General features: G+C 38.2%; 4 protein-coding genes across 11 annotated transcripts; 2 read left to right on the forward strand and 2 right to left on the reverse strand.

Annotated features, from left to right (window-relative positions):
* Positions 1-602: 602 nt before the first annotated feature.
* Positions 603-5,943, forward strand: LOC140838159 (RNA-binding KH domain-containing protein RCF3-like). Of its 8 annotated transcripts, none has more exons than XM_073204264.1 (8): positions 603-724; positions 1,646-2,225; positions 2,380-2,805; positions 2,895-3,152; positions 3,573-3,839; positions 3,950-4,017; positions 4,390-4,459; positions 4,634-5,943. In XM_073204264.1, exons 2-7 carry the CDS (start codon positions 1,647-1,649, stop codon positions 4,436-4,438), a joined length of 1,647 nt encoding a protein of 548 aa, XP_073060365.1. In that variant the 5' UTR covers positions 603-724; position 1,646; the 3' UTR covers positions 4,439-4,459; positions 4,634-5,943. The 8 variants fall into 8 exon arrangements, with proteins under 8 accessions (XP_073060365.1, XP_073060367.1, XP_073060366.1 ...); XM_073204266.1 differs by having other exon boundaries at positions 5,198-5,943; XM_073204265.1 differs by having other exon boundaries at positions 5,210-5,943.
* A 4,540-nt stretch (positions 5,944-10,483) lies between these two features.
* LOC140838160 (vesicle transport v-SNARE 11-like) lies at positions 10,484-13,108 on the reverse strand. Its single transcript, XM_073204269.1, has 5 exons — positions 12,858-13,108; positions 12,050-12,108; positions 11,775-11,963; positions 11,198-11,368; positions 10,484-10,938 (listed from the first exon to the last, which is right to left on the reverse strand). Exons 1-5 carry the CDS (start codon positions 12,949-12,951, stop codon positions 10,786-10,788), a joined length of 666 nt encoding a protein of 221 aa, XP_073060370.1. The 5' UTR covers positions 12,952-13,108; the 3' UTR covers positions 10,484-10,785.
* Positions 13,109-14,282: 1,174 nt separating this feature from the next.
* On the forward strand, positions 14,283-17,108 carry LOC140837872 (uncharacterized). The gene is made up of 8 exons (XM_073203959.1): positions 14,283-14,505; positions 14,635-14,931; positions 15,172-15,255; positions 15,411-15,864; positions 16,075-16,210; positions 16,283-16,445; positions 16,574-16,702; positions 16,881-17,108. The coding sequence occupies exons 3-8, from the start codon at positions 15,229-15,231 to the stop codon at positions 17,106-17,108; spliced, it is 1,137 nt and encodes a 378-aa protein (XP_073060060.1). The 5' UTR covers positions 14,283-14,505; positions 14,635-14,931; positions 15,172-15,228.
* A 5,810-nt stretch (positions 17,109-22,918) lies between these two features.
* Positions 22,919-26,594, reverse strand: LOC140838161 (cyclin-dependent kinase C-2 C-like). Its single transcript, XM_073204271.1, has 9 exons — positions 25,786-26,594; positions 25,363-25,647; positions 24,968-25,285; positions 24,611-24,838; positions 24,393-24,490; positions 24,137-24,236; positions 23,608-24,051; positions 23,406-23,529; positions 22,919-23,316 (listed from the first exon to the last, which is right to left on the reverse strand). Exons 1-9 carry the CDS (start codon positions 26,212-26,214, stop codon positions 23,309-23,311), a joined length of 2,034 nt encoding a protein of 677 aa, XP_073060372.1. The 5' UTR covers positions 26,215-26,594; the 3' UTR covers positions 22,919-23,308.
* Positions 26,595-26,624: the final 30 nt, after the last annotated feature.

Below are 26,624 nucleotides of genomic sequence, written 5' to 3' on the forward strand. Positions count from 1 at the left end.
ATTATAATTTTTTTTATATTTAAATTTTTAATTATTAAAATGTTTTTTTATTTTAAAAAATATTAACAAATTTGACTATATATCAACCATGATAAATTAAATTATAATTTTTCCAATAAATAACATTAAATTAATATATGTCAAATAAATCCAACTAATATTTTACATATACAAATATTTCAAATTCGACTTATATATAAACTAAAATATACAATAAAAATTATCAATAAAATATGATAAAATCCTACGGTAGTTGTCATCATCACCATCCTCGTGTCTCTCATCAATGTCATTGTCGCAGCTCAAGTCATATTATGATACAATATACTGTTGTGAGTATTTGCGTTCATATAAAAATTTACATTCATGTGATGGTCCAACGACGAAGCAGCCATTGTGTGATTGAAGCGCATTGTATGATCAATTAAAAACCATATAAGATGATTCGAATTTTTGAGTCCATGATTTGTAAGAGTGGAGTTCTACTTAAGTAAAACGTAGTCCTAAATCTGAAATTATTACTTTAATAATTTTAAAAACAATTAAATAAATGTTTTATCCTAATATATAACTTAAAGATTTAAAGATAATTAATCACGTTAAAATTTCATGCGAATTATCGCGTGGTTAGTATATCAAATGCCTAAATTAGATGTACGGGTAAATTCTAGGGGAAAATCAGAAACCCTACCCTTGTGGAAAAAAGGCTCAATTCTCCGGAAAGGTACAATTCAATTATTTATCTTAGACCGCTCGCTATTGACGATTCTTCGCTGTTGATTGATACTTGTATATTTTTTATATCTGCAATCGCTCGAGTAATTTGAACTTTGAAGATCTATCCCTTTTTTTCTCTTTATCTAATCCAGATTTCTGGTTCGCTTGTTTGGAATCGGTGCGTACAATATGTCATTTTCATTTTTGTAATATCGCTCATGGTCATGATCGAGTACTAGGAATTTCGATCAGAGGGGTATTGTTCGATTACAATTTCTATTACCTCTGAAATTTTACTCGTTACTTTTGCTTTTAGTTGAGAGATAAGGATGTTGATTTTTGGATTGATCTGTTCAAGTTATTACTGCTTGGCTATTTCTTCTTTTACCGGCCTTGTTTATTGAAAAATCAATTAATATCATGGTGTTATAAGTGGTTCTAGTCTAGTTGATGTGTGATGGGAACCTTTAGTCTGTTATTTTTTGGGAGGAGAGAGTGTTTGGGTGTAATTGAATAATATCAGGTGCTTAGTAATTCGGTTTATCCATGTGATGAACATACCATTCGAGGGAAATCTCTCCTTTTTTTCCCTTTTGCTGTGTAGGTTGATGCTAAGATGGGAATGGGGTTGTAATTGTGGTTGGTTTTTGAACTTCTCTCGAAATCATATTGCAGTGTATAGGTTTTGAAATTGGTTAATATCCTGATTGCTGCATGTAACTTTTATTGATCAAATATGCACATTATCGAATGAGATTAGCAGAAAAAATTTTACTTGCAGTGATGCAGATACATGATGCGAATTTGAGGAAATATTATTTTTCTGTGGAACAAAAATATATTTTTCTATGTTTGAATGCTGAAAATGTAATTTCTTTGAACACTGAGAATTTTCTTATTTGACCTTCTGTCAAATGTCTAATTTCAGGATGGCAGGTCAGAGAAATAACTACGGCAAACGCTCTCGTTCTCATTCCGACTACACTGATAATGGTGCAAATAAAAGAAGAAATTCAGGAATCGATAAAGATCCACTCGACATTGGGCCTGAGGATACTGTATACCGCTACCTGTGCCCTGGAAGGAAAATTGGAAGTATAATTGGAAGGGGCGGGGAGATCGTTAAGCAATTAAGATTGGATACTAAATCCAAGATAAGAATTGGTGAGTCTGTACCAGGATGTGAGGAACGTATTGTCACTATTTACAGCACCAGCGAGGGAACTAATGTATCTGATAGTGTTGATGGTCATTTTTGTCCCGCTCAAGATGCCCTTTTTAAGGTTCATGATAGGATTGTTGTTGATGGCACTGCAGTTGAGGAGAACTTAGAAGAAGGCCTGCTGGTGACTGCTCGTCTGCTAGTATCTTCTGATCAGATTGGATGTATCATTGGGAAGGGTGGACAGATAGTTCAAAACATCCGAAGTGAAACCGGGGCACAGATCTGTATTGTAAAGGATGATCATCTGGCAACTTCTGCGTTGAGTTCAGATGAACTGGTGCAGGTACTCTTGATACCTAATTAAAGCTATATTGTCCCCATCCTGCTTCACGATTGCTCTCTATTTCACATTATTGCCTTATTGGAGTTACGGAAATTCTACTTTTGGTGGATGCTTCCTTTTGTTGAGCTAATAATCCTTTTTCCCTCACGTATAGATATCAGGTGATACCTCAGTGGTGAAGAAAGCTCTTCAGCAGATTGCTTCTCGTCTACATGATAATCCATCTCGATCTCAGCATTTACTTTCTTCTGCTCAAACTGGCTATCCATCTTCTAGTTCGGTATTGGGGGCTGCTGGTGGTGGTCCAATCATGGGATTAACTCCACTTGTAGGCGCATATGGAGGTTATAAGGGTGAGAGTGCAGATTGGTCTCAGTCTATTTATTCAGCTCCAAGAAATGAAGCATCTTCACAAGAATTCTTACTTCGTTTGATTTGTCCAAATGCGAATATTGGAGGTGTAATTGGAAAGGGTGGCATGATCATTAATCAAATAAGGCAAGATTCTGGCGCGGCTATTAAAGTTGATAGCTCCTCTGCTGATGGAAATGATCGTGTGATATCTATCTCTGCAAAAGAGGTGTTAAATTTTTCACCGATAAATTAGTCTTTTATTCATAATCTTACTTTATTATTTAATTGTTGGGGAATATCTACTATAATTTTTAGATGTTTGAAGATGCATTTTCCCCGGCAATCAATGCGGCTGCACGCTTGCAGCCCAGGTGCAGTGAGAAAGTTGAAAGGGATTCTGGGCTCCTTTCTTTTACCACACGATTGCTCGTTCCATCTTCTCAAATTGGCTGTCTTATTGGAAAAGGAGGTTCCATAATTTCAGAGATGAGGAAAGCCACCAAAGCCAACATTCGCATACTGTCCAAAGAAAACCTGCCGAAAGTTGCTTCTAAAGATGATGAGATGGTGCAGGTGAAATGCTAGGAATTGTTATGGTGTTGCTGATATCTACATTTAGTGTAAAGTGTTTAATCTAACTGTTTTAACCATTATCGAAATTTGTGTACGCCCTTTTTGCTTATCGCATAACCTATATTTTTTTCATGGTATGCTCCTTTTTGCATATTGCACAACTGATGTTTTTTCCATGGTATGCGTCGAACCATTACTCCATTAATCAAAACTGTTGTACTTTTCTTAAGATCGCGTAAACTGCTAGAAGAAAGAGATAATACTAGTGATTGCTGTATAATATCTAATATTGTGGATGTTATGGTTTCTGTTGTACACCCTTTTGTGCGGAGTAGAAAATTGAGCCATGTGGAAGGATGTGAATGAATGTTGCGATATTTTAGGTTGAATATCATCTCATGAACGATTTACTGTTTACAGATTTCTGGAGATCTTGATGTTGCTAAGGATGCTCTTATACAAGTAACTTCAAGATTGAGGGCTGATCTTTTTGACAAGGAGGGACAGGGTTATCTGCCTGCATTTCTGCCTGTTCTCCCGTACCTTCCAGTGTCATCAGATGGTTCAGATAGCTTGAAATATGAAAACAGAGATGCTAAGAGCCGTGGGCGTGGGTATTCTTCTGGTGGGTATGGTCGTTTTGATTTGGCACCTGTGGATTCCTATGGTCTGTATGGCAGTCTTCAGGTATTGTTACCTAATTTTCTACGTTGTTTGCTAAAAATAAAGTATGAAATGCACCTCTCTCTCTTTGTTTTGTCCTGTGTTAGATCTTTTTTTGTTTTTGTCATTTGCAGAGTGGTGGTGGAGGCAATGCTTATGGAGCGTATGGAAGTTACTTGTCATTACGTTCGATTGATTCCGGGTAAGATTTTTGGCATCCTATTCACCTTAGCAATATTTAATGAATATGTTTCTTTAGATATCCTGGGTCTGTTATAACCTGTAAAGTCCATCGTGCTTGTTCCAGATGATACATGATAGTAACTGGAATTTTATTTGCACAAAATATTATCATGTTTAACGACTTTTCCAGCCTTATTTGTGCTGAGCTTTACCTCTGAAACCAGTGATAGACTTTAAAACATTTGCTTCCAATGTGTTCTATCTGGCTCAGGGTGTTAACTTTCCTTGTTGGGGAAGTTTACTTTGTTCAACTTTATCATCTTACGATGAATAATTCCCTAGCTTGAAATGCTATTCCATTTAGTTCCTGATTGTTAGCTTCCTTTACCAGGATATCTGGCCGTAATTCTATTTCCCGTGGAAGAACCTTTGACTACTAGAGGTCAATAATAAAATCGCAGGTAGACCATCAGATGACTTTGCATATCCTATCTTCACTTCAGTCAGCATTTTCCAACAAGTAGCACCAATTCACAGTGCATTTTGACAAGTTGCTGTAATTGCCATATCAGTGTCCCAAGTATGACTGATATTATTGGTTTGCATTTATTTCATTTCCCTTCCCAACATAACAGCTGTGATGTTGAAGCCTGAAGCCAGCCTCATGCCCATCTTAATGAAGCTACCTGCCTAAACCTGAAGAGCAGTTGATACAGGGTCTGGATCAACCGATCCACCTTGATGCTTTCCTATATGTGAACTATTATCCGAAGATCTTACCCACTGAAAATGCATGTCCCGACACCACTCGTCTCCAAGCTTTAATTTGCAGTGCTCCCAAGAACCTGCAGCCTTTATCCATTTTACTTTGTCCGACCGATGTATCAGTTGACTTCATTACTTAGATCTCAGCTGTTTGCTTACTTGTTTTGTCTGGATCAATATTTTCTTAAATCTTGTTTTTCATGTCGTTATTTCGTTCACTGTTGTGATTGCAATTTTATCTAAGGAATTTGCTTCTTGCGAATTTTAATTTTGCGATATGATATATCTGTTGGACGTTTGTTTATATATTATATTTTATAATTTAGACTATTTTGCATCTGAAATCCAAAAGGTTCTTGTACCTCTATTTGCAATCACTTATCAAGCTATAACGTTTAATTGTTTTGCTTGTTTGGTCAATAACCATTTTAAAGATGTTATTCAAGAAGTTGTAGATTATGAAGGTGCCTGAGGATCTATCATGTGATTGGCCAATGCGGCTCAGACGTCTGGTTGGTGAAGCTGTCATCTATGGTAAGAGCAGGTAACCTCGACTAATTTTTCATTCATGAATTTTTCTGTTTCATCATCTACTTGTGAAAAAACTTTTAAATGTTTGATCGCTCTCGCAATGATGCTTGCCCCTGATAGCTATGGTTAACCACTCGGCATGCATGTAGGACAAAATACAAGTAATATTAGTTTGACACTATCCTGCAATACATTTTGGGCTCGTGTTCCTTTATTGAGCTTACCCTGACAATATACTATTGTGATATGGGTTGCATGCGTGAGCATTTGATCTCAGTATCTGCTCACTCTATTACATGGCCAAAACAAGTGCTTACAAACTGAATAATGCTTGGAAATGGTCCAAATTGTGATTGTTTTTTTTTTTTTAAATGAAAGTCAGAATTTTCAACCACCCACACCCCTTTTTTTCCCTGAGTAGTTGATCTGTAGATCTATATATTATTTTATGTAAAATTATTGTCCTCTTGTCTTCTGGTAGTAGGGCCACGCTCAATGTGGTTATTATGTATGCATCTCTTAACCGAAAGCGTTGCTCTCGTATGACATTGTATGTAACCTAGTGTTCGAGGGTAGAAGTAAGTGTAATTTTTATTCTTTTACTTTTCCATATTGACATTATAAATTAGCATATAAATTGTGTTTTGTATCTCGTGGATTTATTTTCTGCGATATTTTAGCGTGGTGAATGGTGATTGCATGCATTTGAAGACCATTTTTGTTCAAAATCTATGCTTAAATATTGAAAAGTTCAACTTCTTCCAAAAAAAATAACAAAGTTTCCTTGGTGGCTCGTAGAAAAAGAGAAATCTTCCTTAATTACATCAATGCCCTCGGATGTGTTATTTAATCTTTTTGGTTGCATGAATTTCGAACTCACAATTCCATATATTCTTCAACTTGATTGGATTTTGACTATATTCAAACGAATTCAAATCCTCTACATATGAAAGTTAAGTATTTGTAATGATAATTGTGATTGATTTTAAATATATGCAAGGTTAGTGTCATTTGAAATTAATTATTCAAATATCTTCTCAAATCATAATTTTATATTCGAGTTTTGTTCATTCCCGAAGTTTTCCTTGTGCTACCGTTTCAGTCCAAACAGGCATAAGTTAATTTTTACTAAACGCTTTCTGCTCAAGCTGAAAGATCACAAAACCGCATAAATTTCCATACATGTTCCTTAGATCGATCGATATAAGCTGGATCCTTTTATCAATCGTTTGGGCCCCCTGTTAAGCAGTCAAAAGTACCACTTAAAGTTAGAAATGGAAAATAATAATGGATAATTAATTAGCCTTTTATTACCTACCTGTTAACAAGTCAGTTTGAGTCGTAAATATTAAAATCTGTAAATCATCAAGAAATTAAAATTTGGAATTTTTCGTCTATAATAATCGAAAATGAGAATATAAACTACATGACACGATTTTGAAAGAAATCATGCTGTAGGGTGTGGATCCGTATATTATTCTACCCGATCCGATGGAGGCATATATTATATGTATATATAAATATATATATATAAATATATATTTATGTATATGTATGTATGTATATGTATATATGCGTAGATTCACCACAAATTCATATATGGTCCGAGGTAACACAAATATACATGGCTTAATGAATGAAGTAAAGGCCCCCCCACACCTAACTCCGTGTCCTTCAAGCTAACAATAAGGTACACAAAAAAGACCGAATCCCTGCCCTGCCTTAATTGCTGCACATTGCATAGTCAAATCTAACCCATACAATAACCAGAGATGCAAAAATAAAAATCCTGGCGCGTTTACACTGAAAGCATTTTATTTTGAATTTTTGCACTAAATCTGAAATTTTCTCCTCCCATTTTATACGTTTGTACGTCCACGAGTATGTGTAATAATTCCTCGAGTCAGATAAGAAACTTATAAAACATTTACATGCGTTAAACACTAGATATAATAAAATAAAAGGTAATAACCAAATAGATATAACATTACAATTTACAAAAAAAAAAAAAAATTGTTTTTTTGGTATCTTACACCATAAACATATAGATTCAAATATTACCCCCAATCTTTGTCCTTTCCCCATTGGGTAATAACAATCAGGAACAGCACGCTAGCTACTCCCACTGTCGAAAATCAAAGCCGCATTTATTAAAAACCTTCCCATTTCCATTTATTTATCAACCAACGCTGCGTTCTCCACGTAACACCAAGCCCCATTTGTTCCACATCTGCAACATTTCACCAATCGGTGCTTCCTTTCTTCTACTATGCTTCATAGATACAACCCCTCTAATTTGTATTTTTGCAAGTATATATGTGACTTCTCATCAATGCAACGCAGAGTGTTTTGCTCTTTTTTGGGAAAGAAATCCTTTCAATCATCCGGTCTTCGTTTTAGGACACAATTGGATTGGGGAAATGATACATTTTGATTTCTTTTACACGTTTTTTTCATCTCAAGTCTTGCATGAGGCAATTAGGTTAGGAGGTACAGCCAAGGATGACTTGCCGGTGAATTTTATGTTTATTTATTCTGTCCGGCAAGTTATTCATGGCTATATTTCTACCTAGTTCGTCTCATGCTAGATTTTTTGATGAATGTGTAGTTGTTAATGTTTCATGGTTTTATTTGCATTTTGCAGGTATTAAATTTATCTCATGAAGACGGGTAAGCTTCTCTTGCACCAAGTAATTGATGCTTTCAACATCAGAAGGGTTTTCAACAAAATTTCAAAGCAAGTGATTTGTGACATCACTTTTTTTTCGAGCTCTCGTCTATCTTCTAACAACTAAATAAAAAAAAATATCGTATCATTACGTATATTATATATATTTTAACTTCTTGAACATTATATTTTTGATCGAATAATATATACTTTGATCCCACGTGACCGTTCATCATGAACTGCAGACAGCACAACTGTTGGAGGGTAGACAACATGTGTTAGTTACCAATAAATTTAATTAATTTTTCCCATGGATATACATCCATTTACCACTGTCTGTATATTTAGCTAGGGTGCATGCCAACGAGACCTGTACGAATTCCACGCTTTTCTTGCAGCAAAAACACATGCAAGACAGCCAGCTAATTAATTCTTACGCCCCGTTTGGTTTGAAGGATTAGCTGGGATAGACTAAATTATCCAGCCCAATCAAGCGTTTGGTTCATTTTTAAATAAACCTACCTTATCCCTCCTAGGTATGATTAAGTTATATTAGGTAGGTTAAAATAATACCTCCTCACCTCCTAGGATTATTTATCTCACTCTTAATACCTCCTATTTTTCCAATTTTACCCTTCTCCTAAATTCAAACTCACCACCACTTCCCGCCACCACCGCCGCCTCCACGACCGCCGCCGGCCGACCACCGACGGACCGCCGCCCGCGGCCGACCACCGACCGACAGGCGACGAACTGCCGACCGCCGGTCGAACACCTGACGACAGCCAATTAGCAACGGTTTGTAAAAAACCGTCGCTAATAGCGACGGTTTGAGACAAACCGTCGCCGAAGATCGGCGACTGTTTTTCAAAAACCGTCGCTATTAGCGACGGTTTTTCGTAATCCGTCGGTAATTTTCCGGCAATCGTTTCCGGCCACCTCACCCGCCGACCTTTTCCGGCATACCATTTCCGCCCGGCCGCCGGCCGCCGCCACCACTGTCGCCGTCGCGAAGAGGAAGGGCAATTTCGTTTTTCATCAATAAATTCAAAATTATCCTACACTTAAAAATCTTACCAAACATAATATTATTTTACACCATATATTACAATCCTACCACAATCATTTTCTTTATCATTTACGTACTAATCATTTGTTTATCCTATCCTTCCAACCAAACGCAGCCTTAGTATCATGTTCATTGAATTGTATCCATTACAATTTACATGTACCTAAACCTAGAAAATTCTTCTTTCAAGATTTTGCATTTGTTCACTGAATCTTCAGCACTTCATGTTAGTATTGTAGGTACCTAAGATATTATAATATATTATCTAATCATATATATTATATAGATTATAGACAGACGAGCGCGCGTATACACATAATTAAAGACGTATAATGAATTATATTGGCGGCTGCATCAGCTTCTTTTCTTCTCTGTCAGGGATTGCATTGCCATCGAAAGCAGAATTTAAGTTAGAAGATTAATATTCAATACAGCAATAGTGTTCCTCGAGTCATGTAGCAACGCACGGTCTGGAGCAATTGGAAGCTAAGAAATGATATCATATTCCATGCAGTTGGTGGCCAGTGCCGACGGCGACTTTGACGACGTTGTTGTATTTCCTGTATGATACAATGACTCTCCAAATAAATTGTTGGTCAACATTTCTTCTATTTTAAAGTATAGCTCCCATTTCTTCAACAAAAAAAAAAAGGAAAGTGTAGCCCCTATGTGAAATTTTGATAAAGAATAATGTTATTTTATATTTTTATTCTCTAAATATATTTGAGGTTGGCCATAAAAAGATTTAAAAATAAAAATAAAATTTGTCTTGCATGGGTCACCCCCGGGCCAAACTTCACCATCCACTAGGCGACAGGGATCCAGCCAAGTCCATCACCAACATTAGTTTTCAGATGTATATCAGTAATAGTCGTAAAGGTTTGGCTTCTTTTTTTATGCATAGTGTTTGATGCTGACCACTCTATGTATCATTTGCGATTTGCGATGGATTTAATGTATGCTTGTTATCAAACATCTCTAGAAGATTTTAGTCAAACAAACATGCAATTACGCAAATGCAAAAGCTGACGTGAAACGTTCAAGTTACATGAACAAAAATATAATTTTTCTAAAAACCCGAGTTCAAAATGTATTTATTAATTATATTTAGAATTCAGTAACAATCATAAATTCTACAAGCAAAAAAATTGTGGTTAATGCCGTAGAATGAACTTAAACATAGGATCGGACTTGGAATTCTTCACATCATAAGTCAAGATAATTTTAAAATTGGTGCTAGCACCTTACAATTTACTTGAAATATGAATTATACAACGCCATTTTTTCAATTAAGTGCTACATTTAATACATTAGATAAAAATCAATCCACGCGGTTCAAGGAAATAAATTCAAGAGCAAATTATTATAAATATTTTATAACTGTATGATCCATTAATTATAAATAAATTATGAGTATCCACGTGCAATGCATATGTCTATTACGAATATAGATATTAAAAATGGCAACATTAAATTTTTTATTTTTTGCCAAAACAAATCTTAAAAGAGGCAACAAATCTTACAAAAGTGATAATTCAGCCCCAAGTTTGAATATACAACGCAATACAAATTACAGTTCGTTGAATAGTTTCATGGTAGCATCACACCAAAGATACAAACAAATTCATCGACAACAAAGAGCAACACATCAAGCAAACGCATTCAAACTCTCGAGTAGTTGAATTATGGCAAGATAAACTAAAAAGAAACTCGCATATATACTTCGCGACTCCAAGAAAAGTATGTGATCTGGGTCACTTGGAAAGTTTGAAATACAAAACCACGGCAATAGCAATAACTAGTACTGTGATTACAGAACCAATAATCCACTTGTTTCGGTCCATCCTCCTAGATATGTTGGTCATAATCTTCTTGCTCCTGCTTATATTGTCATCCACGCCATACATCTGAATGAGAAAAGGTCAATGTTACTTAAATCCATTCAACACTTAAAAGCCCCATACCTTCAGCGTCACTAGCAGGGAATTAGATATTTCAGGCAGAAGCAACTATGTGCAGAAAATGGAATGGGGATTTCAGGCCTTGCTCAAGCGAGATGAGGACAAGAGCAAATCAAATAGGAACCCAGGCACAATAAATTACTATCCTACCGAACAATTACAGCAAAAAACTGCATCTTAACATTAGCAAATGAAAAAGTAATACCGTATCATTAGAATGTAAGAGAGCCTGCCGCTGTCCATGTAAATCATGAAGAAGAGATACACCAAGCTCTTCTGTCTCCAACATCACCCTTCTACTGTCTTGGATCCTGTTGCTGGAATTGTCCAGTCTTTCAGTTGACATCATCAGTCTTCCCCTTTGATTTGCTGAAGCCTGTGACCATCAACATGAGAGTATGCACATCTCCATTATAGCAAAACAAAAGAGTAGAGCTTGATCCCGTTATGATTTATTACAAATTTAAGAATTTCTTTTTCAAAGGAATTTCAAGTTCTATTTACATAATTAAGTGAAGAGTGAAGTGTTGTTCGGGCCAAATTCGTCCACAAAGTCAAAGTAGAGACGTATACGAAATCATCAAACAGAGAGCCACAGCAGGAAAAAAATACAATTTCTCGGTTCCCTAAAGAAACTGAGACACATCCATGACCAAGTGGGCTAAGCACTTTTTCTTCGAAAATTCAGTTTGACAAATTATGTGTTGAGAAGGAGGGGAACTCTGAAAGGTCAAAATGAACAGAAAAACTGGGTAATGGCATACTTATAGGCATAAACATACCGTCAATGTATCAGCCATCCCTGCCTCCAGCAGCTCATCTCGAGCAGCCTGGTTCAAGTTCGTTGAAGCAATTCGTTTTACTTCACTTTTCAAATTGTTCAAATCAGATTTAAATTCTCTTAGCTTTGCAAGAAGAACTGCCTTCACATTTGGTTGCAAACCACGGGCCTCTAGATCCATCTTACGGATCTGAAACATTGTCAATCCAGTCTCAGGAAAAAATTGCAAGAAAAACTAAAGGAAGCAAATAGTTTAGATAACGGGTTAAGGAGTACCAAAGAATCGGCCTCATCCAGTCCTGTTTTTATTTCCAAAATTTTTTGCTTCCTTTGTTCTGCAAATGTATAATATTCTGATAACAGCTATCCCAGGGAGACTCACAAGAGCATACATAAAATTCTCAAATACTGTAAAAACAGCAGAAAAAGAAGCATATACGGAGAGAAAAAAATCATCTACTGCTATACCATTCAGCTTATGTTTCAGTACTTAAAGAATCATATGGTAAAAACATCACTTGAAGCAAGCATCCATAAACATGTTGATGTGATGAACATCATAGAGATGAAGAAGTTACTAACACTAGTAACACCGCACATCAGAAAATAAACACACATAAAATGGTGTGTCATTTGATATGATACACAAATAGTTATCGCATAAAACAAGTAGAGACAAGGCTTCCATTGCTGGAAATGAAGAGTTTGCATAGAAGTCAAACTAAAAATACCAGAGTTTCTAAACAAAGAATCTATCCCGGCCTAAAAGACCATCGTTTCCGAAAGAACGTCTCTTTGCATCGTATTCTAACAATGGGCAATAATTTATAAACGTCGAGAACTGATCCTACATGCTCCAGGCCAAGTTACAGGAAAAAGAAATCAAGTTACCATTCCTCTAAAATCGTAGGCTAGAAATAGAACCGCAATCATCGTGTATCACGAATCACAGCTCATCGCATAATAATATTTCCGCAACTAACAACATACAACAAGCAATAACCAAATCTAAACGGGCACCAAATAAAGCAAACACTAAATCATCGTTTATTAATGGGTAAATAAATATAGGGCTCAAGCTGACCTCCATCAAGAACGGCGGTCGACGAGCACTTCCTCGACAAATTAGCAGATATCTCGCAGTATTGGCGCTCGTAACCGTCGAAAACCTGGCTCATCGTTTGACGAAATCAGAACCCCCAATCGGATGTTTGAGTGGAAGTCAAGGATCTTGCACCTGAGACCTAACCAAACAAATTTTAGATGGAGAAGATTAGAAGAAGAACCTGGAGATTTGGGGAAAGTAAATAGAAATTTCAACTTCGTTGTCTGATACGACAGCGTTTTCGTGCCACAACATTTCATAAAAATGCGTGAGAGTTGACTATAATAAGTATAATTAATTAATTATTTAATTATCTAAAATTTGAGTTAAATTAATATTAGATAAACAGTGAGGACTGGTGATACCTTGGAAAGAGCTCGGGTCATTCTTAGACTCGGGCGGAAAGAGAACTTACACGAGTCAAATTCCAAAATTGCTGGGAAGAGTAGAGCATGGGTAAAATTTGACCAGGGTTCTCCAGGGCGACCAGGGTTCTCCAGCCCGACCAAGGTAACCAGGGCCCGACCAGGGTAACCAGGGTTCTCCAGCCCGACCAGGGTAACCAGGCCGACCAGGGTAACCAGGGTTCTCCAGCCCGACCAGGGTAACCAGAGCCCGACTAGGGTAACCAGGGTTCTCCAGCCCGACCAGGGTGACCAGGGTTCTCCACAAGACCCGAACAGTGTCTATGCACTATAATCGAGGTCATCTTCTTCAGCAGCCGGGCAAGGAGATGTCTGGGCTCTACTCACTCCGGGCAACCAGAAGCTCGGGCTCTTATGCAAGCTCCCGGGAACTTTCTATTCGGGCTACCTCGAGAAGCGCACCATACTCGAGTGTATCGGTATGGGCAGTCTTATCTGTCAGAACTACAGGGGTTTGGCGTGTCATAGAAGCTATCAGAAGTAGGATGGCTTGACAGGAAGTCAACATCAAAGGCTATGAGTTGTAGGTGTACACGCAAGTCGAGGTAATCATCATTACTTCTCCTACTATAAATGGCAGGTATGTTTCTCATTTAAAAGGGGACTGAATCCTGAGTATTGACACACAAATATGTTAACACACATATTTACACCAGTAGTCTTTATTTCTCTAAAAGCTACACTGGTTATCATCTTCACCTGCTGACTTAAGCATCGGAGTGGGCGCCGGAGACACCCCTCCGGCGCCCATTCACGAGTTCTTTTCATTGTTTGCAGGCCACGATCGAAGCCATCTACTTTGCTCAAATTCCCAATCATTATAAATTGTTGATCTGATCCGTTGGAGCTCCTTACCCGGCTCGCCCATTTCAGCGAGATCTCATCAACTGGGGAGACCACAAAACGTGATTGAACGAGATGAGTACTCCTCAGTAATTCGTTGATTCAAGACATTTCCCCTTCCCCTGGAAAGCTTTGAAACAGGCAATTTAAATGGTTTCTCTCATGAAGGTGTGAAGGAGACTGGAGTGTACAATTTTGTAGGATTCATTACTTTCTGAAATGATTAGCAAAGGGGAGCCCACCAGAGAAAGCTATGATATGCATATTCTGATCCAGAAAGGCCAAGGAATATAAATTTACATTTGCTGGCAGTTGTACAAAGAAAGTGAGAAAGGGCCAGGCAGGGATAATTGAAAAAGGTTTGAAATTTTATTCGTGTGTTTATAAAAATGCTACTTCCGTTCCTCTAACTAAAATGAACCCGATTTTCTGGGTTTGCAGCTGCTTAGGACGTATAGACATATTTATTATCTTCTATTTTGTTGTAGAGATACGAGGCTGATATACGGTTATGGGCAGTTGTGTCTCCTCACAAGCTATAACAAGTGCACCGTTGAGAGCTGTTAAAGTAAGAAAGAAACGCCGTGGGCGCTGCAAAAGGCATCGTTTGAATTCAGCTACAGATGGAAACGTAAAAAGAAAAAGCAATGCTGGTGCTAGAGTTTCAGATTTTTCTGTAAGTGAGTTTGTCCACACAACTACGACCTGCAGAAGATCTGAGGTCTCAAACTCCACATTCCACCTCACTCAGTTTCAGTGGCACCATAGCCAAATTGATGCTGATGGTATGCATGTCTTCTAATCTTCTTAAACTCAGGTTTTCGGTTAAGTTGACCGAGTCGAATGTTTGGATCATAATTTTCTCTCGTCTTACAAGCTGTGATGGCATAAATTAACGGTAATCTTTCCCACATCCTCATCTTGATTTTACCGAGTAGTCTGTAGGAATCTTGATTGAACTTTCAGACTTCATTAAATGCACAATCCTGAAAAATTGGAATAATGGAAGATTTATGCTTTTATAGGTTTTGTTCAGGATGATCAGTGGTTTGACACACTCAGCTTACTAGAGTCTGACTCGGATGACGACTTTAGCAGTGTACATGGAGGTGAACAACATCAAACTATTTTCTCTGTTAAGAAAAAGAATGATTTAACAAGCTTTCCTTAAGCTGCTGGCATGAACAACCAATCATATGTTTGTTACTAAATTTGATAGAATAACACCTTATTTGTTAACTCCAAGCTGTTTTCTCTTCTTTAGATATTTTTTCCTAGTGTCTCCAATGGACAAGTGCTTCAATGTGAAACTTCATCGTGTTTTGTGAACAGTAAGCGCACCTCCACAGAGTACCATGAAAGATTCCTAAAAATAGACTTGAGCAAAGAGGGAATGAAGGAGCCAAATGAGTATAACCTTGTAAATATCTATGGAAAAGAACTTCTTGGTTTATTGAAGAGTGACGAGTCTGGTATGAAAAGGAAGAAAAATTTAGATCGTGCCCATAAAAGTTTCAAGGTTGTGAAAGATGAGAAGAACGAGTACGAAGAGAAATGTATAGATAGATTATTGAAGTCAGTCTTGCCTCGGTTAGCTCATTCTGTAAGTTTTAACGACATGATCCACCTCGACTTGAGCTCCGGTAGAAAGAAATCAACTGTTATTAGGCTCTCTGTTACGAGAACATCTGTTGATGGAGAAGACACCAATGACTTTTGTAAGTATATTTTGACTGGGTTTGTTGAAGTTTAAATTATTGATTAAGAATAATATTGAAGCGGGAGGTTAGAATTTCGAATCTAGTGATGCTCGATTTCCTATGAGTTCTGCTTTTGGAAGTAGTTTCTAACAGTGTCAATAACAAAAAATAATCCCGTTTCTTTACAGTGTAATCTTATACGACTGACGTGATTTTTTGTTGATCTAGGTGCATCAACAAAGTACTTGTATCGTTCAAGAGTGGCACTTATGATTCCATGTTGTAAAGAAGAAAAGCCAACTTCTGGAAGTTGGTCTGAGATCGAGCCTTCAACTTTTAAGCTACATGGAGAAAACTACTTCAAGTATGTTGTTATGAACATGAAAGAATTTCGGGCATCGACATTGTCCCTTCCTTGACAATTTACTATTTGCAGGGATAAGAAGAAATTCAATGCACCCAATATGAGTCCATACACTCCAATTGGTGTTGATTTGTTTACGTCTTCGAGAAGGATAAACCACATTGCACAACACCTTGATCTTCCTTCCATAAAAGCAGACACAAAACTTCCTCGACTTCTAATTGTCAACATTCAGGTGATTTTGCCCGATATTCTAACGTCCTAGGTTTTCATGGCGCTGGAGATGTGCCTCGAGGCAACAATTTATTAGAACAAAAATTTTGCAATCTGACTTGGGCTTGGGTTGTTTCTAATTCATGGCAGCTGCCCACCTATCCGGTGCCAATGTTTCTTGGTGATGCCAATGGGGAGGGCTTGAGCCTTGTACTGTATTTTAAACTTTCCGAGAGTTTTGAGAAAGACATATCTCCACAGTTTCAAGACATGATCAAGGTAAATATGCTATGAGTTTTAAGTTTCAGCAGTAGCCCACCCCAACCCCACTCTCTATACATGTGCTTATTCAAGTGTGTACTCATGCAAAATATACATGCTCTATTGGTGATTGTAGGATCGAGCATTTTCAGCTATTCAATTGTTTATCGGAAGTTTTTTATTCTTTTCACTGCAGAGATTAGTGGATGATGATATGGAAAAGATTAGAGGATTTGCGAAAGAGTCGACAGTCCCATTCAGAGAAAGGCTAAAACTTATGGTTGGTGTGGTAAATCCAGAAGATCTGGTCTCGTGTTCGACTGAAAGAAAACTTCTGCATGCCTATAATGAGAAGCATGTTCTTTCTCGCCCTCAACATGACTTTTATCATGTTGGGAACTGTCAAGAAGTGGGATCAAAATGAATTGAGCTAAGAAAAATTATCTCTGTTTCATTACAAAACCGTTGTATCGTGTTCTTTTATACACAATTTTGGTAAGAAACTAAGAAGCGTGTTTCGAATCATCTAATAAGGAAGAAAACGTGAAACCATGTACAATTAACATTCCCCCTCAAGCTTGATGTAGGTGTGAACAACAAGCTTGAACGTTTTGATTTGTCCAGCAAGGTGAGATGCTTCTTTTAAGGCTGATGTAAATCACAAACTCCCAGAAGCTTAAGCAAGTAAGCATGTTGAGTCCTTCCCAAACTTTTGGTGAAAATATCTCCAAGTTGTTGGTGAGTAGGGATGTATTGAGTGCATATGAGGCCGTCTTTGATCCTTTCACGAACTAGGTGACAATCTATTTCTATGTGTTTTGTCCGTTCATGATACACTGGATTAGCAGTAATATGTATGGCAGCCATATTATCACAAAATAATGTCGTAGGACCACGAATGTTAACTCCCATGTCACGTAAAATCCCAGTAATCCAAATAACTTCGCATGTAGTGGTCGCCATGGCACGGTATTCAGCTTCCGCAGATGATCGCGAAACCGTGTTTTGCTTCTTGGATTTCCAGGATAAGAGCGAAGTTCCTAGCTTGATGCAATAACCAGTGACAGAGCGACGAGTAATGGAGCATGCAGCCCAATCTGAATCACAATAAGCTATAAGGGACATAGAAGTAGAGGGTGTCAACTGAATGCCTTGACCAGGATTTCTTTTAACATACTTCACAACTCGAATGGCTGCATCGAAGTGAGACGTCTTTGGTGCATGCATGAATTGACTCAAAGATTGTACTGCATAACATATGTCCGGTCGAGTTATGGTTAGGTATATCAATCTACCAACCAATCGCTGATATTCACTTGGATCTACCAGCAAAATATCGACCGAAACACTGCCCTGACTTTGCTGCAGAACAGAATCAAGCTCATGGCTAGTGAGCTTCTTGTTTTGCTCCATTGGTGTATCAAATGGCTTGGCCCCTAACACCCCTGTATCAGCAATGAGCTCTAATGCGTACTTTCTTTGATTAAGATAGATGCCCTTTTTTGAACGTGCTACTTCAATGCCTAGAAAGTATTTGAGGTGCCCAAGGTCCTTAAGCTGAAGTTTGGAGTGAAGAAACTTTTTAAAACTTGTAATTGCCGCTGTACAACTTCCAGTAATGACAATGTCATCAACATACACTACAAGCAAGGTAAGTGAAGTATCATCACGCTTGAAGAACAAGGAGTGATCATGTTGGAACTGACAATAACCACCCTCCATCATAACATTCGAAAACTTCACGTTCCATTGGCGAGAAGCTTGCTTCAAACCATACAACGACTTTCTCAGCTTACAAACTTTGTTTTCCTTTTGAACTTTGTAGCCTTCTGGAAGATCCATGTAAATGTCCTCATCTAAATCTCCTTAAAGGAACGCATTGGTGACATCTATTTGAAAAAGGGGCCAATTACAATTTACTGCCGCAGTTAGGAGACATCTAATTGTCACAATCTTTGCGGTGGGAGAAAAAGTGTCATGGAAATCAATACCTGGTTGTTGCGTGTACCCCTTTGCTACTAAACGTGCTTTAAACCTTTCAACATTACCATCGGGTTTAAGCTTAACTTTGTATACCCACCTGCATCCAATGGGTTTGACTCCTGGTGGCAGAGTCACAATGTCCCATGTGTGATTCCTCTCAAGAGCTTCAAGTTCATCACTCATGGCAGCACACCATTTGTCATCGGCAGCTGCCTCATGGTAGAAATGTGGCTCTCTTACTGAGGACATGGCTGCCAAAAAATTCTGATGTGAGGTGGAAAAATGATCATAGGTGATATAATTGGTCATAGGGTAAATACAGCTGGTAAGACCCTGATTATGAGTAAATGAACAAGAATAATCTTTTGTCCAAACTGGAGGAATCTTAGTTCTGGTTGACTTCCGCAATGGAACATCAGAAGATGTATTCATGAAACATCCATCTGTAGGCAGGACAGTAGATGGCCCTTCATCAGTAGCAGCAGATGTTGGTGAATCACTTGTAAGTGGGACAGTAGATGGCCTCTCATCAATGGATGAGGTGTCCATCATAGGAGGTGGTGGATCAAAAATAGAACTAGTTTGATCAGTTACATCAAACGGGAAATATGTGTTCATGAAAAACCACGTCTCTGGAGATCAAGGTCTTCCGGGACTGGAGATTGAGGAGCTTATATCCTTTTTGAACATTGGAGTATCCGATGAAGACACACGGCACAGCACGAGGTGAGAACTTGTGACCTATTGGTAGAGCTGAAGCATAACACAAGCAACCAAAGACTCTTAGATTGGTCAATGAAGGTGCCTTATGAAATAGCAGTTCAAAAGGAGATTTGTTTTTTAGCAGCGGTGTAGGAGCCCTATTAATCAAATATACAGCTGTTAATACACAATCTCCCCAATATTTAAGTGGTATGGAAGATTGAAAGCGAAGTGCCCGCGCTACATCAAGAATGTGTCTATGCTTCCTCTCCACTGTTCCGTTTTGTTGTGGTGTATAAGGGCATGAGCTATAGTGCATCAATCCCAAAGAAGAAAAAAACAGCTGGCATTCACTCTTGAAGAAATCAGTTGCATTGTCTGTTCTGATGGCTCGGATTTTTTGTGAAAACTGATTATCTACCATAGTAAAGAACAACCTAATCATCCTAAGCACATCCATCTTGGATTGCATGAGATAAACCCATGTGCCTCGGGTGAAGTCATCAACAATTGTAAGGAAATAATTCTCACCATTATAGGTGGGGGTGTGAAACGGACCCCAAATGTCCATGTGAATTAATTGAAAAGCTGATAAAGATTGAGATGAACTAACACATGGAAACTTCAATCTACTTTGTTTTGAAACAGGACACACGGAGCAATGAGATAAGGAATCACTTTTCTGTACAAAAGGCAACAATTGCATTCTTGATATGGACATATGTCCTAATCTCTTATGCCAAGTATCAATATTCACATGCTTACAAGATTCAGTTACTGAACATGAATACAGTTCACCATGTCCAGGTGTAAAAGAGGGAAAAATGAAACTATCCTTGCGTGTTGACTTGGGCACTGATGCAGTGAAATGATAAAGTCCATGCCTCTCCCTACCAATCCCCATTATTCTCCCAGTCTTGAGGTCCTGAAATATGCAAAAATGAGGATAAAATGCAACAAAACAACTATGGGTTCTTGTCAACTTGGAGACTGAGAGAAGATTGAATGGAAAGTGGGGGACATAGAGAACATGTTTGAGCAAAATAGAACTGGTCAGAGAGACTGAACCAATTTTATCAACTCTAGTTCTATTACCATCTGGCAGTCTTACTGTGCCATTGGAACCTCCCACAGATTTTGAGCACATCAATAGAGAGGGATCACCAATCATGTGCTCATTAGCTCCGGTGTCAATTATCCATCCTGAGATGGTATTATTTAGGGTAGTACCTGCCATATTGACTGTTGGTGCACATTCATCCTGTACATTGCTGCTGCCCAAAAGCTTCAAGATTTCAGCATATTGGCCAGGAGTGAAAAGGGATGGGGTCCCAGTCGATGGTTTAGGTTGTGCATCAGTGGTTTTTTCTTCTACAAGATTAGCATCTCCTGATATTTTTCTGCCTTTCCAATTATCCCTGTAACCTGGCTTGTTCAGTCCCTTAGTTGGGGCTTTGTACAAATTGTGCCATGGGGGATAACCTACAAGTTTATAGCAATTCTCTTTGGTATGACCACTCTTTCTACAATGTTCACAACTCAGGTATGGTCTTGCTTTTACTGTATAGCCTTCTCTAGTCTGATTAGGGTAAAAGGCTGCTACAGGATCTTCAACTGAAGACAACGTTCGGTGAGATTCCTCTTGAGACAATAGTGAAAAGGCTTGGCCAACCGTAGGTAATGGACTCATCATCAAAATCTGACTCCTTATATTCATATAGCTGTCGTTGAGCCCCATTAGGAATTGAAGAACTTTCTGTTGTTGATCAAGATCCAGATATTTCCTAGCGGTATCACATTCACACGAAGGCAGAACCACAAGAGCTGAGTATTCATCCCAGAGCTGCTTAAGTTTGCAAAAATATGTGGAGATAGTAATGTTACCTTGTGTGTGTCGCCCAATTTCTCTGTGCAATGAAAAAATTCTCGACCCATTAATCTTATTGAACTGCTCTTTCAGATCTGTCCAAACTCCCGAAGCATCTGATGCGTAGATTATTCCACCAAAAATCTCTTTCGAGACCGCGTTCATGATCCATGACAGCACAAGCGCATTGCATCTTTCCCATTGAAGGAAGTTCTGACTCCCTGCTGGTGTTCGCCGACAGCTCCCATCGATTAAAGCAATTTTGTTCTTGGCTCGCAGTGCGATCAACATAGCTCTGCTCCAAACGCCATAATTTTCCACACCAATCAATTGATCATTCACCAGATTTGTCCCTGGAGTATCAGAGGGATGGATATACAGTGGATCATTGAAATTGGAAGTAGCTGCCATCGGATCGCGGAAAAGGAACAGATAAGAATTGCTTCAAGAGCTGCTCAATCGAACAATTGAAACGAAAAATGGCGCTCCAGGATCGATCCCGGAGGCTCTGATACCATGTCAAGAAGTGGGATCAAAATGAATTGAGCTAAGAAAATTATCTCTGTTTCATTACAAAACCGTTGTACTGTCACGCCCCCAGACCGGGGTTAGTCGACATCGGCGTTGTTTTACAACCTGGAAAACAACAAGCCTCGTAGCACAGTATAAACCAAAACCAGTCTATTATTCATAAAATCATCGTCTTTACAACTTAAATAAAAATATGCGGAAGCGATAAACATAAACTAAGCTTTAAAACTTCTGGAATAACTCGAGATCTCCTACCATCCCCAAAATTTGCTCTTGCTCATCTTCATCCATTTGCTCTTCTTTCTTATCTGGGTGGGAATGAAGTAAGGGGTGAGTATTTTGGGAAATACTCAGCAAGTGGGGGCCGATCGTGCATAACAAATATCGAGGATATACATACGAATAAATTATCGAATCTCAATATTAAGCATGTTGAATCAACTACTAACACAAATACGAATATAGCACTGAAAATCATCTCATTTTCTATGGTTTTTACTGATCAGTCCCCTATATGTTACTCCTCTAAGGGGCGAGGCCAAAGGAACGGTTATTATAACCCACCGCATCAGGGCCTAAACAAAGCATATCAAAGTTCGGAATTTCCTTTACCATTTCTAAATCAAATCATTACAGTGCATTTCAAATAATTCAACATGCTTTCAAATATTATAACTGATATCGAAAAACGAATAATTCAAGGGATTTCATACCAAAAAGAAATTAAATATATCATGCCGATCGAATTTTCAAAGTCATATTTAATTTGTTTTCGAAATATATCATGCTCACTTAAAAAGAAAATAAGTGTGCCAAATCTTTTATATAATAATACATATATATTCAAAAGTCCACTTTAAAAATAAAAAATTTATCGATCCATAAGACCGTCTTACAAGATTTTTTGTGTTTTATTTAATGTCGACTTGTTAAAAATTAACAAGATGGTGTTTTTTGCCCCGGTTTCATCAAAACAATAAATCTCTGCAGTGAGTAAGTGGACTCGGAAATTCTAAAGATAGTAATATTACAATATCTGGTATAAAATATTCAACCCAATCCTCCAAAATCTCTAAAATGAAGTTCCATTTTGTTGGTTACTCGTTTACTCAAATACACAAGTACAAAACAAGCAATAGATGTAAATCATGACATGTAATAATTTTCTAAAAAATGTGATTTATAATTAACTGGAAAATGAATAACACGTTTCGGAAAAAAAGAACCAAAATGTAATACAGACAACATCTGCAACATCATAGAGAGTATGGCAACTGGAGGAAAATCTAAAATTTGAAAGACAACTAAAAAATGCTGATCAAAGCGACGGCTGAAGTATTATCCCTCTGTTGAATTATATTTGGGATTTGCTTCACTCAAAACTTCTTCATACTACGCCAGTAATTTGTTGCTGATAACCTTTATTTTCTTAGCACCTCAAGATTTTGAGTGGCTTGTCTTATGAACGGTTAAGCAAACAAAGTCGAATTGCAGCGGTACTTTTTGAATCAGCATTCTTGAGCAAACTGAGAAGGTTTGCATCACGAATCTGCAGAAAATACGGTAGATTCGTCAAGGGTACTTTGTTTTATTTTGAGATCGAGATCAAGTCTTGGGTTGATTTTTTATTTTTGTTACCTTCATAAAAGCGAGATCTGTGAAGAACTTGACCATGTCTACCATACTGCCTTGAAGCTGTTTCTTGAGATTGATACAGCAATGGTCCTGAGAAACTACCCTTCTTCTTCTTATGGCCATAATCCTATTCAAATTCAGAGAATGAAATCATTTGTTTATGTCTCTCCTGATGCTGATGAAATGATAAATCTAATCATCTCACCACTGGCAATCCCTTCGACTCGTAAATATTAGATGGATCGAAATAATCAGACCCACTAAAATGCATCGGTTCTGCGAGAATGGCATTCATCGCGGCCTCATCACCTTGGATCCTGCCTGAAAACTTGTCATTTTCTTGCCGATCTGAGTTCACAGTATCGTGAACATGCAACACACTTGATGGTTCCGAAGGCCCAACTTTTTTACTTCTTGAATTGGGAAAAACATGTGATCTTGTAATTACGGCCCCCCGTTTTCGCCGTTTAACCCATTCAAAACCGTTCGTAGATGTTATATACCCGGGGACTGAATTGATGTTGGATCCTTGTGATTCTTGAGTCATTTTTGAAGCCTCCGATATAGTGTCGTAGGATTTATTGGATGCCATTTGGGACACGTTTCTACCTTTTTTTCTCTGAGCCGTATGGACGTTGGCCTCCACTCCCTACAAGAAAAAATGCGGCAAAATTAATGGGCTCGTTACTATCAACAGCTCACGCACACAAAAAAGACAGAGAGAGGAAGATGACCTCGGTCGGAACAGCTTTGTAGAAATCATGCGAAGTTTTATGGACTCTCCTAAGATTTCTTGAACCAGATTGTGCCAGTGCTCGGACACCATCCTTCTTCCTGGTAAAATGGAGGTTTATTTATCGAAGCTTTGAAATTGATGAACATAAAGAAGCAACTCTATTTAAAGATTATTGTTAATTTCTAGTCAAATTTTATGATGGAAAAGAAAAAAGGATATCACTGATTCTGAAAAGAACAAATTGTGTAATTCACCATTTTGATTCTTGTCGAAATTTGGCATCAATCTCTTTGTTCGGTGGGTACCTAGGCAAGCTCGATGGATCACATGCACGTGGTTTTGTATAGAAATACTGAAAGAAGAAACAAGATTCGGGCATAAATGATCCTATCAGATTCCTAAAGCTGAGGTTCCAAAAGATTTGAATCCCCCATAACAGAAAAACCGAACTGATAATTCTGACAAAACTTACTTCATGATTTAGAGCAGAAGTAGTAGTTCCACGCTCGTCGGGTTCAATAGAAAGTAAGGTTTCTATAAGGCTAACTGCGTTTCTAGGAAACTCTTTGCATCTTTCTCGAAGAGTGCTTTCATAGGGAATCTGGGGCTTAAACATTGCAGCAAGAGGAAGTTTGCACCTTTTCCAGTAATCTTCCGTTGGAGAACCACATAGTTTGAAGATTTTATGTAACTGTTCAACCTGCAAAAGCATGAAAAAAATTGATTAAAAACACCAGTTTCTTGAATCAAATCTTGAACACGTAAACAGAAAATTGTACTTTCTTGATGTACAAGTGAATGTCCCATCAATTAGAACGATTCCACTAACCTCGGTTCTTCCTTTAAGAATAGCCCTTCCACTAAAAAGTTCAGCAAAAACACAACCTATACTCCATAAATCCACTGATTCCCCATAATTTGTTGACCCCAAAAGGAGTTCAGGAGGACGATACCATAATGTCACCACCCGACTAGTCAAAGGTTGCTCGTTTCCGGGTTTAAGAAAATTTGCAAGACCAAAATCTGCAATCTTCAAGATTCCTTCGTTGTTTATCAAGATATTGGATGACTTGATATCTCGATGCATTATACCTCGTGAGTGGCAATGCTTGACTCCATTCAATAGCTGTCTCATGTAGCATTTGATCTAAAAAACTCCAAAAAAAAACGTGTCATTTTCTGAAAACGCACAAGAAACCAAAGTTGCTTGAGTTCTGAACGAACCTGTGAAGCAGTGAACTTGATGTCGGGACAGGATAACAGCCCGGAAAGGTCGTGCTCCATATACTCGAAAACAAGGTACAAACTATAGGATAATCTGGAAGTAATTATACCCTCCAGTTTCACGACATTTGGATGATGAAGCTTGCGCAAAATCAAGATTTCGCGTGCCATGAATCTTACGCTGTCAGGTTGAAAATTGTCGAAACGCACCTTCTTCAGAGCAACCATCTTCCCAGTTTCCAAGTTCCGTGCTTGGTAAACATGGCTGTAAGTTCCTTGTCCAATCTATATATGTACAAACGTGTGCAATGTAAGTTTTCTAATCCAAAAATGTGAACTTTACCAATCAATTACTTAACAGTTAATATTGCACCCCCTTGCCTCAAGTGCCTCAAGTTTTGGGTCCGTCCCTGTAAATTTTACCTTTTCATATCTTTCAAAAGAGTCCGATTTCAAGGGCAGCCAGCCCTCAATGGCTTCACCAGCTACAGCGGAGAGCCAAGGTGGCCACCCAGCCAGCTGTTCTCCTTCCGCCCACCTCCCAAATTTAATGCTAAAAGGAGTCCTTTTACAAGAGGTCTCGCTCTTTAACGGTTGCAAACGCCCCGAATAATCAATAAAAAAATGCTGATTCGTCACATTATCTTTGCTTTCGCCCTCCACCAGATCATCCTTATCGGGCTCCTCCTTTATCTTCTCCAACGGCCCGAATACGGACTGGGAATGCAACGGAGCAGAGGCAGAAATACGTCCACACCTACGGCGTCGCACCGCATTTGCTGAGGATGAAAATGAAGCACCAAATGCAGGCGATTCATCAGATCTTGCCTTCTTTGAGCTGACACAACCCATGACCCAATAATACCCATCAAAAGGTTTCAACACCACAAGATTTCTGGGTGGACCCAGATGAGCATATGGGGCAGATGTTGAAGGGGTGGAATAAAGAAACACCCCTACAACAGCTTCATTGCAATTGGTTTTGACAAAAGAAAAAGAAAATAATCTGCTGCCACAGAGAAACTATAAAATAAATGGGTAATGGGAAAGAGAGGAAAAGGGAAAGTCAAAGATTTTCATGCATTCCTTGTTTCTCTCATCTTGTGTATTTTTGTTGCGAGACATGCGGGTTGGACATTTGGACTTCGTGGGTCCGATAATCATGTTATTTGATTCAGATTCGTGATGTTTGTAAAATAATGCACAAGAAACGTAACGTGGCCATAGAGGTAAAGTGTGAGCATGTGACCACGAAACTTGAT

Source organism: Primulina eburnea, chromosome 8 (assembly GCF_022965805.1).
Source record: "Primulina eburnea isolate SZY01 chromosome 8, ASM2296580v1, whole genome shotgun sequence".
Lineage (NCBI taxonomy): Eukaryota > Viridiplantae > Streptophyta > Magnoliopsida > Lamiales > Gesneriaceae > Primulina > Primulina eburnea.